This window comes from Gopherus flavomarginatus, chromosome 22, assembly GCF_025201925.1.
Source record: "Gopherus flavomarginatus isolate rGopFla2 chromosome 22, rGopFla2.mat.asm, whole genome shotgun sequence".
NCBI classification, from domain to species: Eukaryota; Metazoa; Chordata; order Testudines; family Testudinidae; genus Gopherus; species Gopherus flavomarginatus.
The window spans coordinates 11,928,306-11,944,297 of record NC_066638.1 but is presented as its reverse complement, the minus strand read 5'-3'; the positions used below and the strand labels follow the sequence as shown (position 1 = coordinate 11,944,297).

Below are 15,992 nucleotides of genomic sequence, written 5' to 3'. Positions count from 1 at the left end.
TTACTGTAGCGCCAGCCAAGCTCAGGGCCTCGTTGTACAAAGGCTCCCTGCCCCAGAGAACTCGCAGCCCGAGGTTCCAAGGCCAGAAGGGACCGGTGTGATCAAAGGGGGATAGATGAGACCACGCTGGGCCTTGGTCGTGGGTGCTGTGTGGGCCTCCAGAGGGCAAAGTGGGGTCGTGGGTGCTCCTGTTGAGCTAACTGTGGGATTCTCTCTCCTGCCCATCAGGCCAAAAGGAAGCTGGATCTGGAAGGGACCGGCCAGCCGGGCATCCCAGAGTTCCGGACGCCCAAGGGGAAGGGCAGGACAATCACTCGAATCCCCAGCCCCAGGAGTAAGTGGTGCTGAGCTGGTGGGATGTGAGGGAGGGGAGATGTAGGCCTGGGTGGGGGGGCTCCCATGCAAAGGACCTGCATTGCCCCACGGCTCTTCTGTCCGGAGCAGCTGGGTCCTGCAGACGTTTGTCCCCCAGGAAAGCGCCATGTAGTGACGCTGGGATATTCTACACAGCGATGGGGCTGCCATGTGGCCTTCAGGCAGCCGAGTGTGTGTTGTAGTTAGGACCAGTCCGTGCCGTCCTCCTGTGGGGAAGGACAGGCCTGGAGCGAATAGGCATCCATGAGCATCTGCTTCCAGTATGCCCCCACCCGGCTTAGTGCTTCCATAGGTATAGGAGCACCTCTAACTGACCCTGCCTGGACCCGCCGTGGGGTTTGAACCCAGGCCTGTCCGCACTGAAAGCACGAGCCTCCGCTGCTTGAGCTAAAGGGGAGGGACCCAGCCCCCCTCTGCACTAGGCTGTTGAAACCCATTGCAGGCTGCACTCACCCGTGGGGGCGGGCCCTGCGTGCCTCTAGCCAGCAGCTGTTGAATCAGCCTGGCCCGTTCTCTGGGCGGCATTGTGACTTTTCTCAGCTCCTCTCCCCTGCTCAGCCCACCTGACCCGTCTCCTCTCTCCCCACCCACGACAGCCCCCAAGTCCCCTGGGGAGAAGACGCGGTACGACACCTCCCTGGGGCTGCTGACCAAGAAGTTCATCCACCTGCTGAGCGAGTCGGAGGACGGGGTGCTGGACCTAAACCGGGCGGCCGAGGTGCTGGAGGTGCAGAAGCGCCGGATCTACGACATCACCAACGTGCTGGAGGGGATTCAGCTCATCCGGAAGAAATCCAAGAACAACATCCAGTGGATGTAAGGGGCTCTGTGCGGAGGAGACAGAGGGGGCGGAGATCTGGGCTCTGGGGCTGGGACCGGCTATGCTGGGACCATCAGCTCTGAAGGGCTTTGTTTGTTTAAGTGCAGAGTCTTGTCTGGGGGTGGAGTGACCTTCCCTGTGTCTATTCTGGGGGCTTGGAGGGATCTGGGTCTTTGTCCCCAAGCCAGCGCAGGAAGGAGCCTGGGTTACGATTCAGGGTCAAACATGGTCCCAACTCAGCTGGTTTCTAACACGATTTGGCCCGTGAGTCTGGATGGGAAGGGCCTCCATGAGAACCGAGTTTAAACCCGGCACCGTAGGCGAGACCAGAACGTAGCTCTTCCAACGATGTGACCCGACCCCATTGGAGCTGTCTGGCTGAACAGTCCTGAAACAGCTTGTCAGCCCTGCTCCCACCCCAGCTCGGAACAGACAGTAGAACAGAGCAGAGTTTGGATTCTTATCACACATTAAGCACAAGGGTCTTGTTCTTGCCTCACTTGCCCCCTCCCCATACACACTACCACAAAGGAGGATACAGTGAATACTTTTACATGATCCATAAGGTAACCTGTGGAACTCCCCACTACAAGATCACGCTCAGCAGGATTCAAAAGCAGGATCCAAGGCCACTGGCTGTTACAAAACCTGATGCTTCAGGGCACAAGCCTGGGGTTAGGGGACGCTTCCCCTGTGGCAGGCCACTCTGTTATTGTCCACTGCAGGATTCTTGCCCGTGCACTGCTGCGTCAGCTGCTGGCTGTTGTCAGAGATGTATGGTGAGCTGGCAGGAGTACGAGATCTCATCCAATGGAGATTCCTATGTTCTCAGCCTTGCTGGCAGTGAGTGGGGTACATGTGCCAGGTTATTTTACGATGGAATGAACACAGTTGGAAGCAGCTGTCACCAAATCCAGTTTGCAGAGATCGGCCCAAGCTCCCCTCAGCGTGGCTCTGTCTTTGAACGGTTCTAAAATCCTGGCTTGGGGGCTTTGCTTTCAGGCCGATCTCTAGCCCTGCTTGTTTCCTTTCACAGAGCCGTTCAGCTGCATGTATTTACGGTGCTGCTTCGCAGAGCGCTCGCAGCTGCACGTCTTTTGGAAGCAACATGCTCCCTCATAGGAGACCTTGTGCTGTCCCTGCTGAGGGGGGTGATGATCTCGCCCTCCCCCCGCAGTGCGCTGCTTTCCACTGATCCTCAGTGGCCGGCTCTGCTTGTCTTCCCAGGGGCACAGGAATTTTTGAGGATACCTCTGTGACGGTGAAGCAGCAGTCCCTGCGCCAAGAGCTGGTGGAGCTGGCCAAGACCGAGAGAACATTGGACGAGCGCATCCAGGACTGCACCCTCCAGCTGAAGCACCTGACAGAGGACGAGACTAACCAGAGATATCCTTCATGGGGAGGCAAAGGGTTACGGAGAAAGGGGATTGCAGGGTGTCTCTGCATCATGAGCCAACCCAGTCTGAAAATGACCTTCAGAGGGATATTGGGTCTGAGGGAGGATCTAGGGTGAGGGCTGAGCAGCCTGGAGGGAGGAGCCGAGGAGCAGCCCAACCTGGGGAAAAGACCTGGGCGGAACTCCTACCTCATTGTTGATAAAGCTGCTTCCCCCCCCCCCCCCCCCCCCCCCCGCCCTGGGTAGGGGCTGAGTTTTGACAGATCAGCATGTGAGCTCTGTTTCAGAGCAGTCTGGGGAAAGCGCCTGCTCTCGGTGGGCCTTGCCTTCCTGTCTGAGCACGGTTTGGCTTGGATTCCGTCTCCTCTCCTCTGCCAGCGAGCCCCACGGCTTGGGTTCTGCAGCCAAGAAAGCTTTACCTCCAGCAGTTGTCTTATCCAGGGCCTTTCCCAGCTGTGCTGCCCTGGGGGGACAGAGCAGACGTGGAGATGGCCACATGCCAGTCCTCACAGGCCCAGGACTCTGGGGTTGGCTCAGTGACAAACAAGGGGCCAGTGGCATTCTTGGAGCCATGGGATGATGGCCTGGCACCAGCCTGTGCACTCGGGCAGGGGTGTTCAGCTCCATATGCCACAATGCCTTGCTGCCTGTCCTTGGGGGTGGGGGTAGTGGAAGTGGAGAGCGTGGTGGTCCAGGCCTCATCGTGGGGAGAGGCATGTAGTCCTGTGTCCCTCTCGGGATGGAAGAAGAGGTTTCTAATCTGTGCTTGGCAAGGAGGATGCCTTCACGGGCTGGGGTGGGAACCCGCCTGTTTTTGGGGGGAGCTGGGGAGAGTCCAGCACGTGAGGTCTGCAGAGAACCGACTCTGTTGTCATTTGTGGGCTGAGAAGATTGTCTGTGGTCGATATTTCCTTAATTCCACCCCCCACGTTAGCATATGTCACCTACCAGGACATCCGTGCCATCAGCAACTTCCAGGAGCAGACGGTGATAGCGGTCAAGGCCCCCCCAGAAACCAAGCTGGAGGTGCCGGACCTCAATGAGGTGAGTGCGCCGGAGGAGGGCTCTGCATGCAGGGAAAACCCACCCTCCTGGTCCACAGCAGAGACCCCAGCTGAGCTCTGTACCCCTTTGTATGAGACTAGAGGAGCCTAGATAGGAAGGGCAACTATCCCTATTTTATGGATGGGGAAACTAAGGCCCAGCGAGATACAGCAACTTCCCCGAGATCACACAGGAAATCAGTGTCTGGGGGTTGACCCTAGATCTCCTGAGTCCTACCCCGGTGTGTTAGCCCCAGGGCCACTGAATTCTAAGCATGTCCCATGGGGCTAGGGGCCAGCCTTGGCTCAGCTGCCCCTTAGCATAGGTGCCCAGAGGGGCTTGAAGTGGCTGCTTGTCAGGGAGAACATAAGAATGATCAGACTGGGTCAGTCCAAAGGTCCATCTAGCCCAATATCCTGGATTCTGACAGTGGCCAATGCCAGGTGCCCCAGAGGGAATGAACAGATAGTCATCAAGTGATTCATCCCCTGTTGCCCACTCCCAGCTGCTGGCTAGGGACACCATCCCTGTCCATCCTGGCTAATAGCCATTGATGGACTTATCCTCCATGAACTTATCTAGTTTTTTTTTTTTTGAACCCTGTTATAGTCTTGGCCTTCACAACATCCTCTGGCAAAGAGTTCCACAGGTTGATTGTGCATTGTATGAAGAAATAAGTCCTTTTGTTTGTTTGTAACCTGCTGCCTGTTAATTTCATTGGGTGACCCCTTGTTCTTGGTGCTATGAGAAGGAGTAAATGACACTTCCTTATTTACTTTCTCCACACCAGTCATGATTTTATACACTTCTATCATATCCCCCTTTAGTCGTCTCTTTTCCAAGCTGAAAAGTCCCAGTCTTATTAATCTCTCCTCATACGGAAGCCATTCCATCCCCCTAATTATTTTTGTTGACCTTTTCTGAACCTTTTCCAAGTCTATTAGATCTCTTTTGAGATGGGGCGTCCACATCTGCACGCAGTATTCAAGATGTGGGCGCACCATAGATTTATACAGAGGTAATATGATATTTTCTGTCTTATTATCTAATGATTCCCAACATTCTGTTTGCTTTTTTGATGCTGCTGCATACTGAGTGGATGTTTTCAGAGAACTATCCACGATGACTCCAAGATCTCTCTCTTGAGTGGTGGCAGCTAATTTAGACCCTATTATTTTATATGTGTATAGTTAGGATTATGTTTTCCAATGTGCATTACTTTGCATTTATCAACAGTGAATTTCATTTGCCATTTTGTTGCCCAATCGCCCAGTCTTGAGAGATCCTATTATAACTCTTCGCTGTCTGCCAGGGACTTAACTATCTTGAGTAGTTTTGTATCATCTGCAAATTTTGCCACCTCACTGTTTACCCTTTTTTCCAAATCATTTATGAATCCTGTATGTGGAATAGGACTAGTCACAGAACAGATCCTGAGGGGCACCACTATTTACCTCTTTCCATTCTGAAAACAGACCATTTATTCCTACCCTTTGGTTCCTATGTTTTAACCAGTTACTGATCCATGAGAGAACCTTCCCTGTTGTTATAGAACAGGGGTCCCCAACGTGGTGCCCCAGGACACCACGGCGCCCGCTGGGGCATCCATGTGCTCCTGCCTGCTGGCTGCTGGAATGCCGCCGAAAGTGGCAACGTCAACAAGCGCTACTGCTGAAATCCTGCTGAATTTTGGCAGTGACGCCTCTTGACGTTGCTGCATCACGGTGGCATTTCGGCGGCTGCTTGTCTGGCAGCCATGGTCCTCGGCGGCTAGTCTGGTGCCTGCCCCATGGAAAAGGTTGGGGACCACTGTCATAGAATATCAGGGTTGGAAGAGACCTCAGGAGGTTATCTAGGCCAACCCCCTGCTCAAAGCAGGACCCATCCCCAGACAGATTTTTGCCCTCGATCCTTAAATGGCCCCCTCAGGTTGAACGCTCAACCCTGGGTTTAGCAGGCCAATAGTCAAACCACTGAGCTGTCCCATGACAGCTTACCTTGTTTAAGAGCCTTTGGTGAGGGACCTTATCAAAGGCTTTTTGAAAATGTAAGTACACTGTATCCACTGGATTCCCCTTGTCCACATACTTGTTGACTCCCTCAAAGAATTCTGATAGATTGGTGAGGTGTGATTTCCCCTTACAAAAACCATGTTGACTCTTCCCCCAACAAATTATGTTCATCTATGTGTCTGACAATTTTATTCTGTACTATAGTTTCAACCAGTTTACCTGGTACTGAAGTCAGGTTTACTGGCCTGTAATTGCCAGGATCACCTCTAGAGCCCTTTTTAAAAATTGGCATCACATTAGCTATCCACCAGTCATCTGGTACAGAAGCTGATTTAAATGATAGGTCACAGACTACAGTTAGTAGTTCTGCAATTTCACGTTTGAGTTCCTTGGGTGAATCCCATCTGTTCCTGGTTATTACTGTTTAGTTTATCAGTTTATTCCATAACCTCCTCTAATGACACCTCAATCTGGGACAGCTCCTCAGATTTGTCACCTAAAAAGAACGGCTCGGGTTTGGGAATCTCCCTCATATCCTCAGCCGTAAAGACCTGTGCAAAGAATTCATTTAGTTTCTCCGCAATGGCCTTATCGTCCTTGAGTGCTCCTCTAGCATCTCGATCGTCCAGTGGCTCCACTGGTTGTTTAGCAGGCTTCCTGCTTCTGATGTATTTAAAAAAATTTGCTATTACTTTTTGAGTCTTTGGCTAACTGTTCTTTAACCTAATTGTATTTTTACACTTCATTTGCCAGAGTTTATGCTCCTTTCTATTTTCCTCACTAGGATTTATCTTCCACATTTTAAAGGATGCTTTTTTGCCTCTCACTGCTTCATTTACTTTGTTGTTTAGCCACGGTGGCTCTTTTGTGGTTCTCTTACTATGTTTTTTTAATTTGGGGTATACATTTAAGTAGCGCCTCTATTATGGTGTCTTTTAAAAGTTTCCACACAACTTGCAGGGATTTCACTTTTGGCGCTGTACCTTTTAATTTATGTTTAACTAACCTCCTCATTTTTCTGTAATCTCCCTTTCTGAAATTAAATGCCACAATGTTGGGCTGCTATGGTGTTTTCCCCGCCACAGAGATGTTAAATTTAATTATATTATGGTCACTATTACCAAGCGGTCCAGCTGTATTCACCTCCTGGATTTGATCTTGGGCTCCACTTAGGACTAAATCAAGAATTGCCTCTCCTGTGGTGGGTTCCAGGACTAGCTGCTCCAAGAAGCAGTCATTTAAGGTGTCAAGAAACTTTATCTCTGCATCCTGTCCTGAAGTGACTTTAGGGCTCACGGGATGGGGCTGGGAGCTCTGTTTCCCATGCACTTGTCTTTGCTTCTCCTCCACCCGCCCTTGAGGGCAAGGCCCTGCTGAGTCATCCCTGCTGCAGGGGAGCTGGGAAGGCCCTTCTACTGGCCAAGCTGCTGGCTCTGTGCAGGGAGGAGTGGGAAAGGGACCTCCTGTGTGATGGATCCTGTTGGGCTAGTCTCCCACTGACCCCTCCCCTCTCCGGGCAGGAGAACGTGCAGCTCCATCTGAAGAGCACCAATGGCCCCATCGAGGTGTACCTATGCCCCGAGGAGATTCTGGAGGACAGCCCTGCCAAGGAGAGCAGCTTCTCCACCCCTTCCCTCCAGGACAGCAGCGAGGGCACCGACCCGTCCCCAGGGAAAGGTAACGCCTGGCTGGGACTGCAGGGATCTCTGGCCAGGCCTGGCCTCTCCTCCTCCCAGGCTGATGCTGTCGGGTTTAATATTCTCTTTCGTGGCAGCCACTGAGCTCTCGCCCAGGTGGCTGGCATACCCACCACTGCCTCGGGATCTGCGCCAAGATCCACCCCTCCAAGCTGCCAGGTCTGCTAATTGCCAAGCGGCCTTCGGCAAGGCCCTGCTTCCCGTATGGCTCCCTGGAACCCTGGCCCGCCCTTTGCCAGTTGCACAGACTGGGAGTGGGGGGCATTAGCAAAGCAGGGTGGGGTATGGCTGGGGGCTCGGGTCTGGAATTGCAGGGGGGCTGTGGGTTGGGGTGGAGGGGCATTGGCAGAGCTGTGGATCAGGTGAGGATCCCAGGACTTGTATAATGGGGGGGCTGCTGGTTGGGGTTGACGGGCATTGGCAGAGCTGTGGGTGGGGATCCCATGACTAGAATAGCAGGGGAGCTGCAGGTTGGGGTGGAGGGGCATTGGCAGAACTGTGGGTGAGGTGAGGATCCCAGGACTAGTATAATGGGGGGGCTGCAGGTTGGAGTCAAGGGGCATTGGCAGAGCTGTGGGTGGGGTGAGGATCCCAGGACTGGAACACCTGAAGATAACGAGCTGCAGGCTGGGTTTCAAGGGTATTGATAGGGCCTAGTGGCAGAATCCTACCCGCTGCTTGCCCTCACCAGGCTCCTCCCATGTCGCTGGTGAATGGGGGGCTCGTGGGGCACCTGGCCCCTGGCGCGAGGGGGCACTGAGGCTCTGCTGCGCCGGGGCAGCTGCACGTACCTAGCTCCACCAAGCTCGTTCCAAGCTCTCCTTTCCGTCTCTCCGATTTCTCCAGCCGAGCCCCTGATGGAGGTGGAGGACGGGCTCCTGGACATGCCCCATCACCTGCTGCAGCAGACGGAGGACCAGCTGCCCTACGGTGACCCCGCCCCCTTCGTCAGCTTCTCCCCGCCTCTTGATCAGGACGACTACCTGTGGGGGCTGGAGGGGGGTGAGGGAGTGAGTGACCTCTTCGAGGCCTATGACCTTGGCGACCTGCTGAAGAACTGAGCTGGCGAGGGGGGCCCCCTCCCTCCCCGCTATGGTGCTAACGGCCTTGCTGAAGTCTGGGGCTTTGACTTGAAGTGTGGACTCTGAGCCCCTGCCCTCCCGGCCACCAGAGCAGGGGCATGGAGACCTCCTGTGGGGCAGGACTTCCTCCCGCTCCGCCCCACCCATGCGTGGTCTCCACAGTTCCTCCTCCGCTCTTCGGTGCAGCTGGGCCAGTGCAGACTGGACGTAGCAATCCATGCAATACAAGACCCCAGAGGGCAACCCGCTGCAGGAATGAAGCGCCTTCGCCCGTTTATCTTTTCCCCGCCCCACACACACACCGGTAGTATGTTCCTGGCCTGTCCAGGGATGCTGGGGCCTGGTAAGGAGCCCCTGGGAGACTGGGACTCTGTCATGGAAAGTGAATCTTCGCATCCCACCCCCGAGGTGCCCCGTCTGTGGAACACGCAGGGCGGCTGTGTCTGGGGAGCAGAGGGGGAGTAGAACGCACTGTGGTCTGCCAGGGGATTTGCGTGGCGGGGCAGGAGATCCCGTTCCCTGGAATCTGGGCAGGGGTGGGCAAGTGTGCATGTGTGAATGAAGAAATCCTTAAGCTCCCGCAGCTGCTCGGGGGGGCCCGTAGGGATTTGTGACGGCAGCACAGCTGCGAGACACTTGTCTGTTTTGCTCTGCAAGACCCTGGTGCCCCCATTGGATCTGACCCAGGTGGGTCTTGATTCCCCGTCCCTGAATGTTTGTTTTGCCTGGAGCATACGGGGTCTGAGCCAACCCAGAAATGCCGAGTGAAACCTGGTTTGTCATTGCAGCCGTCAGGTGGCTTTTGATGTGAACAGTCAGCTGAGAGAGTCCCTCCCTAGGGCCATGGCCTCTAGGGGGAACTTACCAGGGACCTGCTCTGACATCTTGTAACGAAACTTGAAACAAGGCAAGTCCGGGGTGGAGGGCATGGTGAGACAAGGATGCTCCCATCCACTCCCCTGTGATGGGAGGGATTCCAACTGCATCTCCTCCCTCCCCTTTAACCGACCCTAGGCCCAGCTCTTCCCCTCCGTCCCCTCACTGAAATGACTGGCTACCTTCACTCTCAGTGGGTCACTTGGATCTGCTCCATCTAGACTGGTGCTAAGCAACCTGCTGTGAGCATTACATGTATCCAGGAAATGGGCCGTTGTTCCCATGCGAGCCCCCGAGTCCAGGGTTACCCCAGATCCTTCCTGATTGGATCAGCCCTTCTGTAAATTCATTGTTAGGTTAGCGTGGGATCTGTCTCATCGAGTGGGAGAAGCCCCAAGTGCCATAGGCTGGGCTGGGTCCTCTAGGAGACCAACTGCCCTCCCCCCCCCTCCGTCCATGGTAGATTCTGGGAACAGTGGATTAAATCTGGGATGGCCAAAGTAGCATAAGAGAGCTCTGAGTGCACCGTGCCTTGTGAAAACCAAGCCGTTAGCTTCTACTGTGCTTCCTGTGAGGTAGGATTAATACCCGCTTCCATGTTGTGCTTTGGGATCCTTTGAAGGGCAGGGTCTTAGCGGTGAGATCTGGACCATTATCCACAGCCCGCTGCAACGAAATGGTGCTTTGTTTCCAGGGTGTGCCAATGGCTTGCAGATCACTCTGGTTCACCAATGTCGCAGTGCAGGTCGCTTACTGAGTTGCTGCTTTCTGATTGGCTTGGCGCATGTCATGCTTTAGCCAATCAGAGACCAGTCATCTGCGCACTGTGAAATATACACATTTTCAACTGTAATTTAAACTTAAATCTGCTAGTCGGGCACTTAGTGTGAAAATTGTCGTACTTGGGTGCCTAGTGCTGTGCGCCTAAACGAATATTTATGCAGCTAATAGTGGCTTGATTTTTTTGTTTGTTTCAGATGTTGAGCGTGCACTGCTCCTGCTTTGAAGTGAAAATCAAGCCACTCATAGGTGCCTAAAATTGTGGATTTGGGTGGCAAACCTGAGCTTCCAGAGTTCAGAAATGTTGATCTAATCTTACTTTATTTTTACTCACAGTAAGATTTTCAAAATCTGGCAAGGTGCTTATCTGCGTTTTTAGGGACCTAAATACCTCTGACAATGTGGCTCTGCCATGTAGCAACCTAGTTAGCCACAGATTCCATTGTCAATATATTTTTTGTGTGTGCAAAATTCCAGAGGGGAGAAGGGAGAAGTAGCTTTTTATTTCACTCTGTCCAAAATTCACCGCCCCCCCTCCAGAAAGGCTTCTTTTGGATTTCCAGGTTTTCAATATTTGCAGAATAGCTGTTGGTTAACAGGTGGGAAATTTTGTCATGTGCCATCCCATTAAATTCTGTCTTAAAAATGGAAACAAGCACATTGTCTTAACCTCTCCTTGAATGCAGCTTATCCCCGCGCGAGGAGAATGCCAGACAGAGCCTGCAATGGATGCTGGGTAGGTAGAGTCCCATTCACATCTGCCCAGGTGGCTCTCCTTACAGGACTGGAATCTGAGGTATTGTAGCCAATATGTCCACTAATGTTAAAATTAAACACTTTTGTTACCTTTTAATCTAGCAAAGGGGTTTAATGGTGCCCAGATACTATGGCGATGGGCAGCACCTTCCACGTAAAAATCAATAGCAATAGCTGAGTCCGTAATGGACCTCGTGGAGTCTCTGATTCGTCTCCCTTTTTGGGGGTGAAAACTCTGCTGGGGGAAAGGTTTTGATTTTGTTAATTTGCCCCTTTTCGTGTGTGTTTGGGCATTAGGGGTGGAAGGTAGGTGGTCATGTACAGTCATTCTCGTGGTCTGACGCTGGATTCGGCTGATCTCCTTTCTTACCAACCCTGCCTTGGTGCTCCCACATCTAGTGTCCCCATCTAGGGGAGCGTGCAAAAGTGGGAATTCCCCAAAACGAGGTGTGACGAGCCGGGGGTGGCTGTGCTTGAGATGGAGAAAGGGTGGGCTGGCTCATTGGAGCCCTTTCTGGACAGGCAGCTGATCTAACCAAAGGGAGGAGGTTTTCTGGCATCTCAATACACAACTGTCCTGGGGCGCTAGACCTCCATCTGGAGGTGGCTGTTGTGTGCCTAAACGAAAGGCCACTGCCGCTCTGGCAGGGGCTCTGTAGCCCTGGTTATTCAGGGAGCATCTGTGAAGAGGAGACTGAGCAGCATTCGTGTGTTCTCTAGAACTGGAGATGGGGGGGAAAAAGTCAGTTTTCCTAATGTAACCACATGCTATGGGGATCTTCCCCGCTGAATAATCCAAGTCCAATCCTGTTGTAAAAGTGACAGTCAAACCAGCATTGGAAGCGGCATGGCTGTGTCTCGAATGTGCTCCGTGGGAGAGTAAAGATACGGCTCTTTGAACTGCAAACTCCCCCCTGGCATTGGAGAGTCCACCTGGGTTCTCTCCTTGCACGTCCTCCCCGGTAAGAGAGGTTCTGCTGGCCAGGTGAGGCCCATGCCATCCCGTTGTCCTGTGGGTTTGTATGCGGGTCACTGAGCTGCCTTGTCTGCAGCGGGGGAAGTGCCCCAATTCCAGCCGCCTGTGGCTAGCAATTGGTGTAGCAGCACCAGGCGCTCATCCTTGCTGGAGGCTGGGGTGGGATGTGCTCGTGTCAATGGAAGCTGATAGCAGTTGGCCTGTCGACAAAGGAATTTGCAGGCAGTGCAGCTGAACTGGGGGCATCTGCTTGGATGCATAAGGGAAACTAGAATCCAGCTTCCCCCTCACAGCCGCACTGGGAGCGAGGCAAATAGGAGTGAAGAGTGGTCAGATCCGACCTGGGTCACAAGGTCTTGCGTGGATTGAACTGACAGAGGTGATGTAAATTGGGTCAAGCCAGCGACCAGCTTCCAATACTCTAGACAAGGCCAGCTGTATTTTAGCATGTGCTAAGTGGGCAGAGTTAAGGGTAGATGGAGCTAGCTAACACCATCTAAAAACCATTGCTAAATCCTCCTCTAGACAAAGCCAGAATGGAAGAGACAAGACTCCGGTCAGGTCTTTGCTAAGTGTTTCTGCTGGCCTAGCTTTGCCACTAGAAGCCTCGAACGTAGAAGCAGCGAGACTAGCGAAGTTTCTCTTTTACAGGTATAGTTTCACTCAGGGCGGCGTGATTTCACAATACCAGTGCAAAACACAGCTTTGCCGGTGTAGCTGCGTCCACTTCAGGAGCTGCTCGTACGATGATGCTAGTTTGCCGTGAAGCACTCTTAGCATAGACATGTGCCCAAGATGCAAATCTGATGACTAAAAGGCATCACTGGAAAATAGTTCACTTTCACGGCAGAGCAGCCTGTTGAAATCTACCTGAGAGGTGTGTTTCTGTACCAGTTGAGAATAAGCTCTTTTTATTTTTTGTGAAATAGTCAGGGGTATTTTGTTTCTGTTTTATTTTTTAAAGTCTGATCCTGAACTTGCTTTGTACATAAACCTGAAGTGTCTCTGGGCTCAGACCGGTGTATCGCTACCTGCTTTCTGTAGAGTTAAACATTAACGTAATGATTTGGGTTTGGAATCCTGTCTGTTGTGGAACAATTCTCATGCCGGTTGCTGGCTTGACCTGGCTTTCCAGGTGAGGCTTTTAACTGGAGATGAGTCTAGGCCAAAAATCTCTGATCTGTACTTTGCAGCTCAGTCTAGTGAGTCTTAACAGAGCATGCGCAGAAAGAGCATGTCTACATGGGGAAGCTATTCCGGAGAAAGCTAGGATCCGAATTTAAAGCCCTATAGCTGTCCTGGGATAGTTACTCTGGTCAGTTTCCCCACACAGACATGCCCTAAGCGAAGTACCTGGGAGGCCGTCTTGAATCTTCAAATCTCTTTTGTGAATTGCATATGAAATCCTTCAAAGATACTCGCTCTGGGTGTGCCGCTGGCTTTCGTCTTAACCTTGTAAAATTGTACAGAATTATTGCACTGTATTTATAAAGGGGAGCCACCTTTTTACACTTATATATATATATATATATTTTAAGTGAGTGTATTTAAATCATTCTTGGGGTGATTCTCCTGAAGTCCAGCTTGGCGGTGTTGTGGGCGTGAATGTGTTTCTTTTGTAAACTTACGGCACTTGAAGGTTTGTGAGCAAAAAGAAATTAATAAAAATGCTTTGTTTTTTGAGCTGCTGTTCTCTGTAAAAGAATTAAGCCAGTTGCAATAGAGTTTGGATTCTCCCCCCATTGATGTGACACTCATCTGTTTCCAGCCCCCAAGGCTGGCAGAGATCAAGAAGGCTGCGGATTCAGTGTGGCCTTCAGGTGAGGTTGGAGAGAAGGTGGCGGCTACTGGGGGTGTTTGAAGGATGCTGCTAGGTGGAGCTGAGCTCCAGGGCCCACCTGTTTCAACCCAGCCAGAGAGGGCCCAGCAGTGAATTGATGGTGAGAGAGGGGAATAGAATGGGGCAGGGTTAGAGGGTGACTGTCCCTTCTCTTCCTACATTCAGTCGTTCACGATTCCAGGGTGATCTGTGCTTGTTGCAAGCAACCCACTTTCTACAAAGCACCATACGAGCTCCTTCACGGACAGGAGAGATCTGGAGAGTGAGCGTCCCCCAGACCGTTGGAAGTGGGAGATGGGGCATCCCATTGTCTCCCTGGGCTAGGACTCCACCGCAGTGTGGTGATTTTAGCTCCCCGTGGGTTGCAGTTGGTGGGTTGAAGCAATAGCCAGAGCTGAAGTAGAGGAGGGATGGTCTCCTTTTTCCAGCTCCTTGCCTGGGCTGGTGGCAGCCTTTGCAATCACCTTCAACCTGGAGAATTGCTGGGGGGAGGAAATTAAAGCCATCTGTCCTTCCTCCCTGACTCCATTCATGCCTTGCTCATGGCAGGACGTGGCGTCTTGAGTTGCTAGACTTAGGGACACAGGAACGGTCAGAGCTCTCCAACGGTGGCTGGTACCAGCTGCGGCAGAGAATGGTGCCATAGCACTTACAGTAGCAATTATGGGATAACCTTCCCCCGGGGGAGCTTTTTCCCTGATCCCAATAGTTAGCGCTCGCCTCGCCCCGAAGCCTGGAAGGATAAGATCCCTTCCACAAGTCTCATGTGATACCTCCGGATGTTCTTGTTTATCCATCTAAATTCCTTGCTTTGACCCCCAGCGCTTTTCATCAGTTGATGGCCATGCGATTCACAAAGGTAGTTAGTCGCATTATCCCTGTTTTACAGATGGGGAAACTGAGGCACGGGGCGGTGCTGCAACTTGCCCAAGGTCACCCAGCTGGCCCACGGCGGAGCTGGGAGTAGAGCCCAGGCACAGTCAGATGGGCCATGGCAGCATCTCACCACGGGGTGTGGATTCTGTGACAAACGGCCCCGCCCGTGTCTCCGCATTAAGCTGCGTGTGGAGGGCTGTGGATTGGGCTAGGAATTGGCAGGGAGGGTGCAGCAGCTCTAAGGATCCTGGTTCTGGTTCAGTCTCGGCTGGTTGGAGGGTGGGATGGATGAGCCCTTGGAACCTTAACCTTAGGGTGGGCAGACTACCAACAGGAACCCCCGTTCCTATGGGTGCGGCTCCCACCCCAGCACTAGGGTTCCTGTGAGTAGGGCACTTGGAGTTTGCTCAGTACCTCGGAAATCAGGCTACTGCCCTGGGGGCTAAGTGCTTAACTTTAGGCCAGGGGTTCTCAAACTGGGGGTTGGACCCCATCAGCGGGTTGTGAGGTTATTACATGGGGGGTCGCGAGGTGTGTCAGCCTCCACCCCCAACCCCACTTTGCCTCCTGCGTTTATAATGGTGGTAAATATATTTAAAGGCCTTTTTAATGTACAAGGGGGGTCGCACTCAGAGGCTTGCTGTGTGAAAGGGGTCGCCGGACCAGAGCGTGAGACCCGCTGCTCCAGGCTTTAATAAAGTTTCAGAGCTTTTTTTTTGTTTAGCCCGGAGCGTCACCTAGTGGCTAACTGCTGAAATTGCAAGTGGGGGTGGGCAGAGGAAGAAAACCCATTCTGAGCCCTGGCAGACTGCGGTGGCACTTGGAGCTGAGTTTCTCCAACTCTTCAACCCAGACAGGGAGAGAGACACGTGCCCCCTGCAGCGCCAGCGTCCAGCACGGGCTCACGCCAGCTCCTTTCTGGCTGAAAGGCCTGGAAGCTCCTTTTTTAAGGCCCCTCGTCTTTACGGTTCCAGCAGAGACTTGTCGTTAGCGCTGGGCCGGCATGGGTAGCAAGAGGGCAAGCTTCCTCCACCCTACCTGGCTGCCAGGCAGCCTGACCTGCTCAAGTGCCCCCCACTGATCTGAGAGGGGTCCTGGGTCTCTGCCCCACCCCTCCGCCGAGAGCCACCATAGAGGGCAGCCAGTGGCAGGAAGGGCTGAGCCCCGGCACCTCTGGGCCTGGCCGTTCAGAGCCCCCACTCGGCACCTCGGGTCCTGGCCGTTCAGAGCCCCCACCCTGGCACCTCTGGGTTTTCTGCATCAGTTATGAATGTAAAATAATTGCTTAAGCCTTGGCACATCTTTCATTACAAATTAAGCTCTGAGTAAGGGTCTCTCTTCCCAAGGAGCACTCCCCACCCACCTGCCCCAAGGGAGAGTGACTTAAAGGGGAAAAGCGTAATGCCCCATTCTCGGTCCCTCTCTCAGCCCAGTTAACCCCATGAAGCCTGCAATGTTCTCT

General features: G+C 52.9%; 1 protein-coding gene across 2 annotated transcripts in view; it reads left to right on the top strand.

Annotated features, from left to right (window-relative positions):
* The window catches only part of E2F2 (E2F transcription factor 2), a 29,632-nt gene extending 16,135 nt beyond the window's left edge, over positions 1–13,497 (top strand). For both annotated transcript variants that reach the window (XM_050932519.1, XM_050932520.1), the window contains exons 2-7: positions 229–334; positions 972–1,191; positions 2,423–2,581; positions 3,521–3,635; positions 7,168–7,324; positions 8,191–13,497. In XM_050932519.1, the coding sequence (XP_050788476.1) occupies positions 229–334; positions 972–1,191; positions 2,423–2,581; positions 3,521–3,635; positions 7,168–7,324; positions 8,191–8,405 (972 nt within the window). In that variant the 3' untranslated portion in view covers positions 8,406–13,497. The remainder of the gene's footprint in view (positions 1–228; positions 335–971; positions 1,192–2,422; positions 2,582–3,520; positions 3,636–7,167; positions 7,325–8,190) is intronic.
* Positions 13,498–15,992: the final 2,495 nt, after the last annotated feature.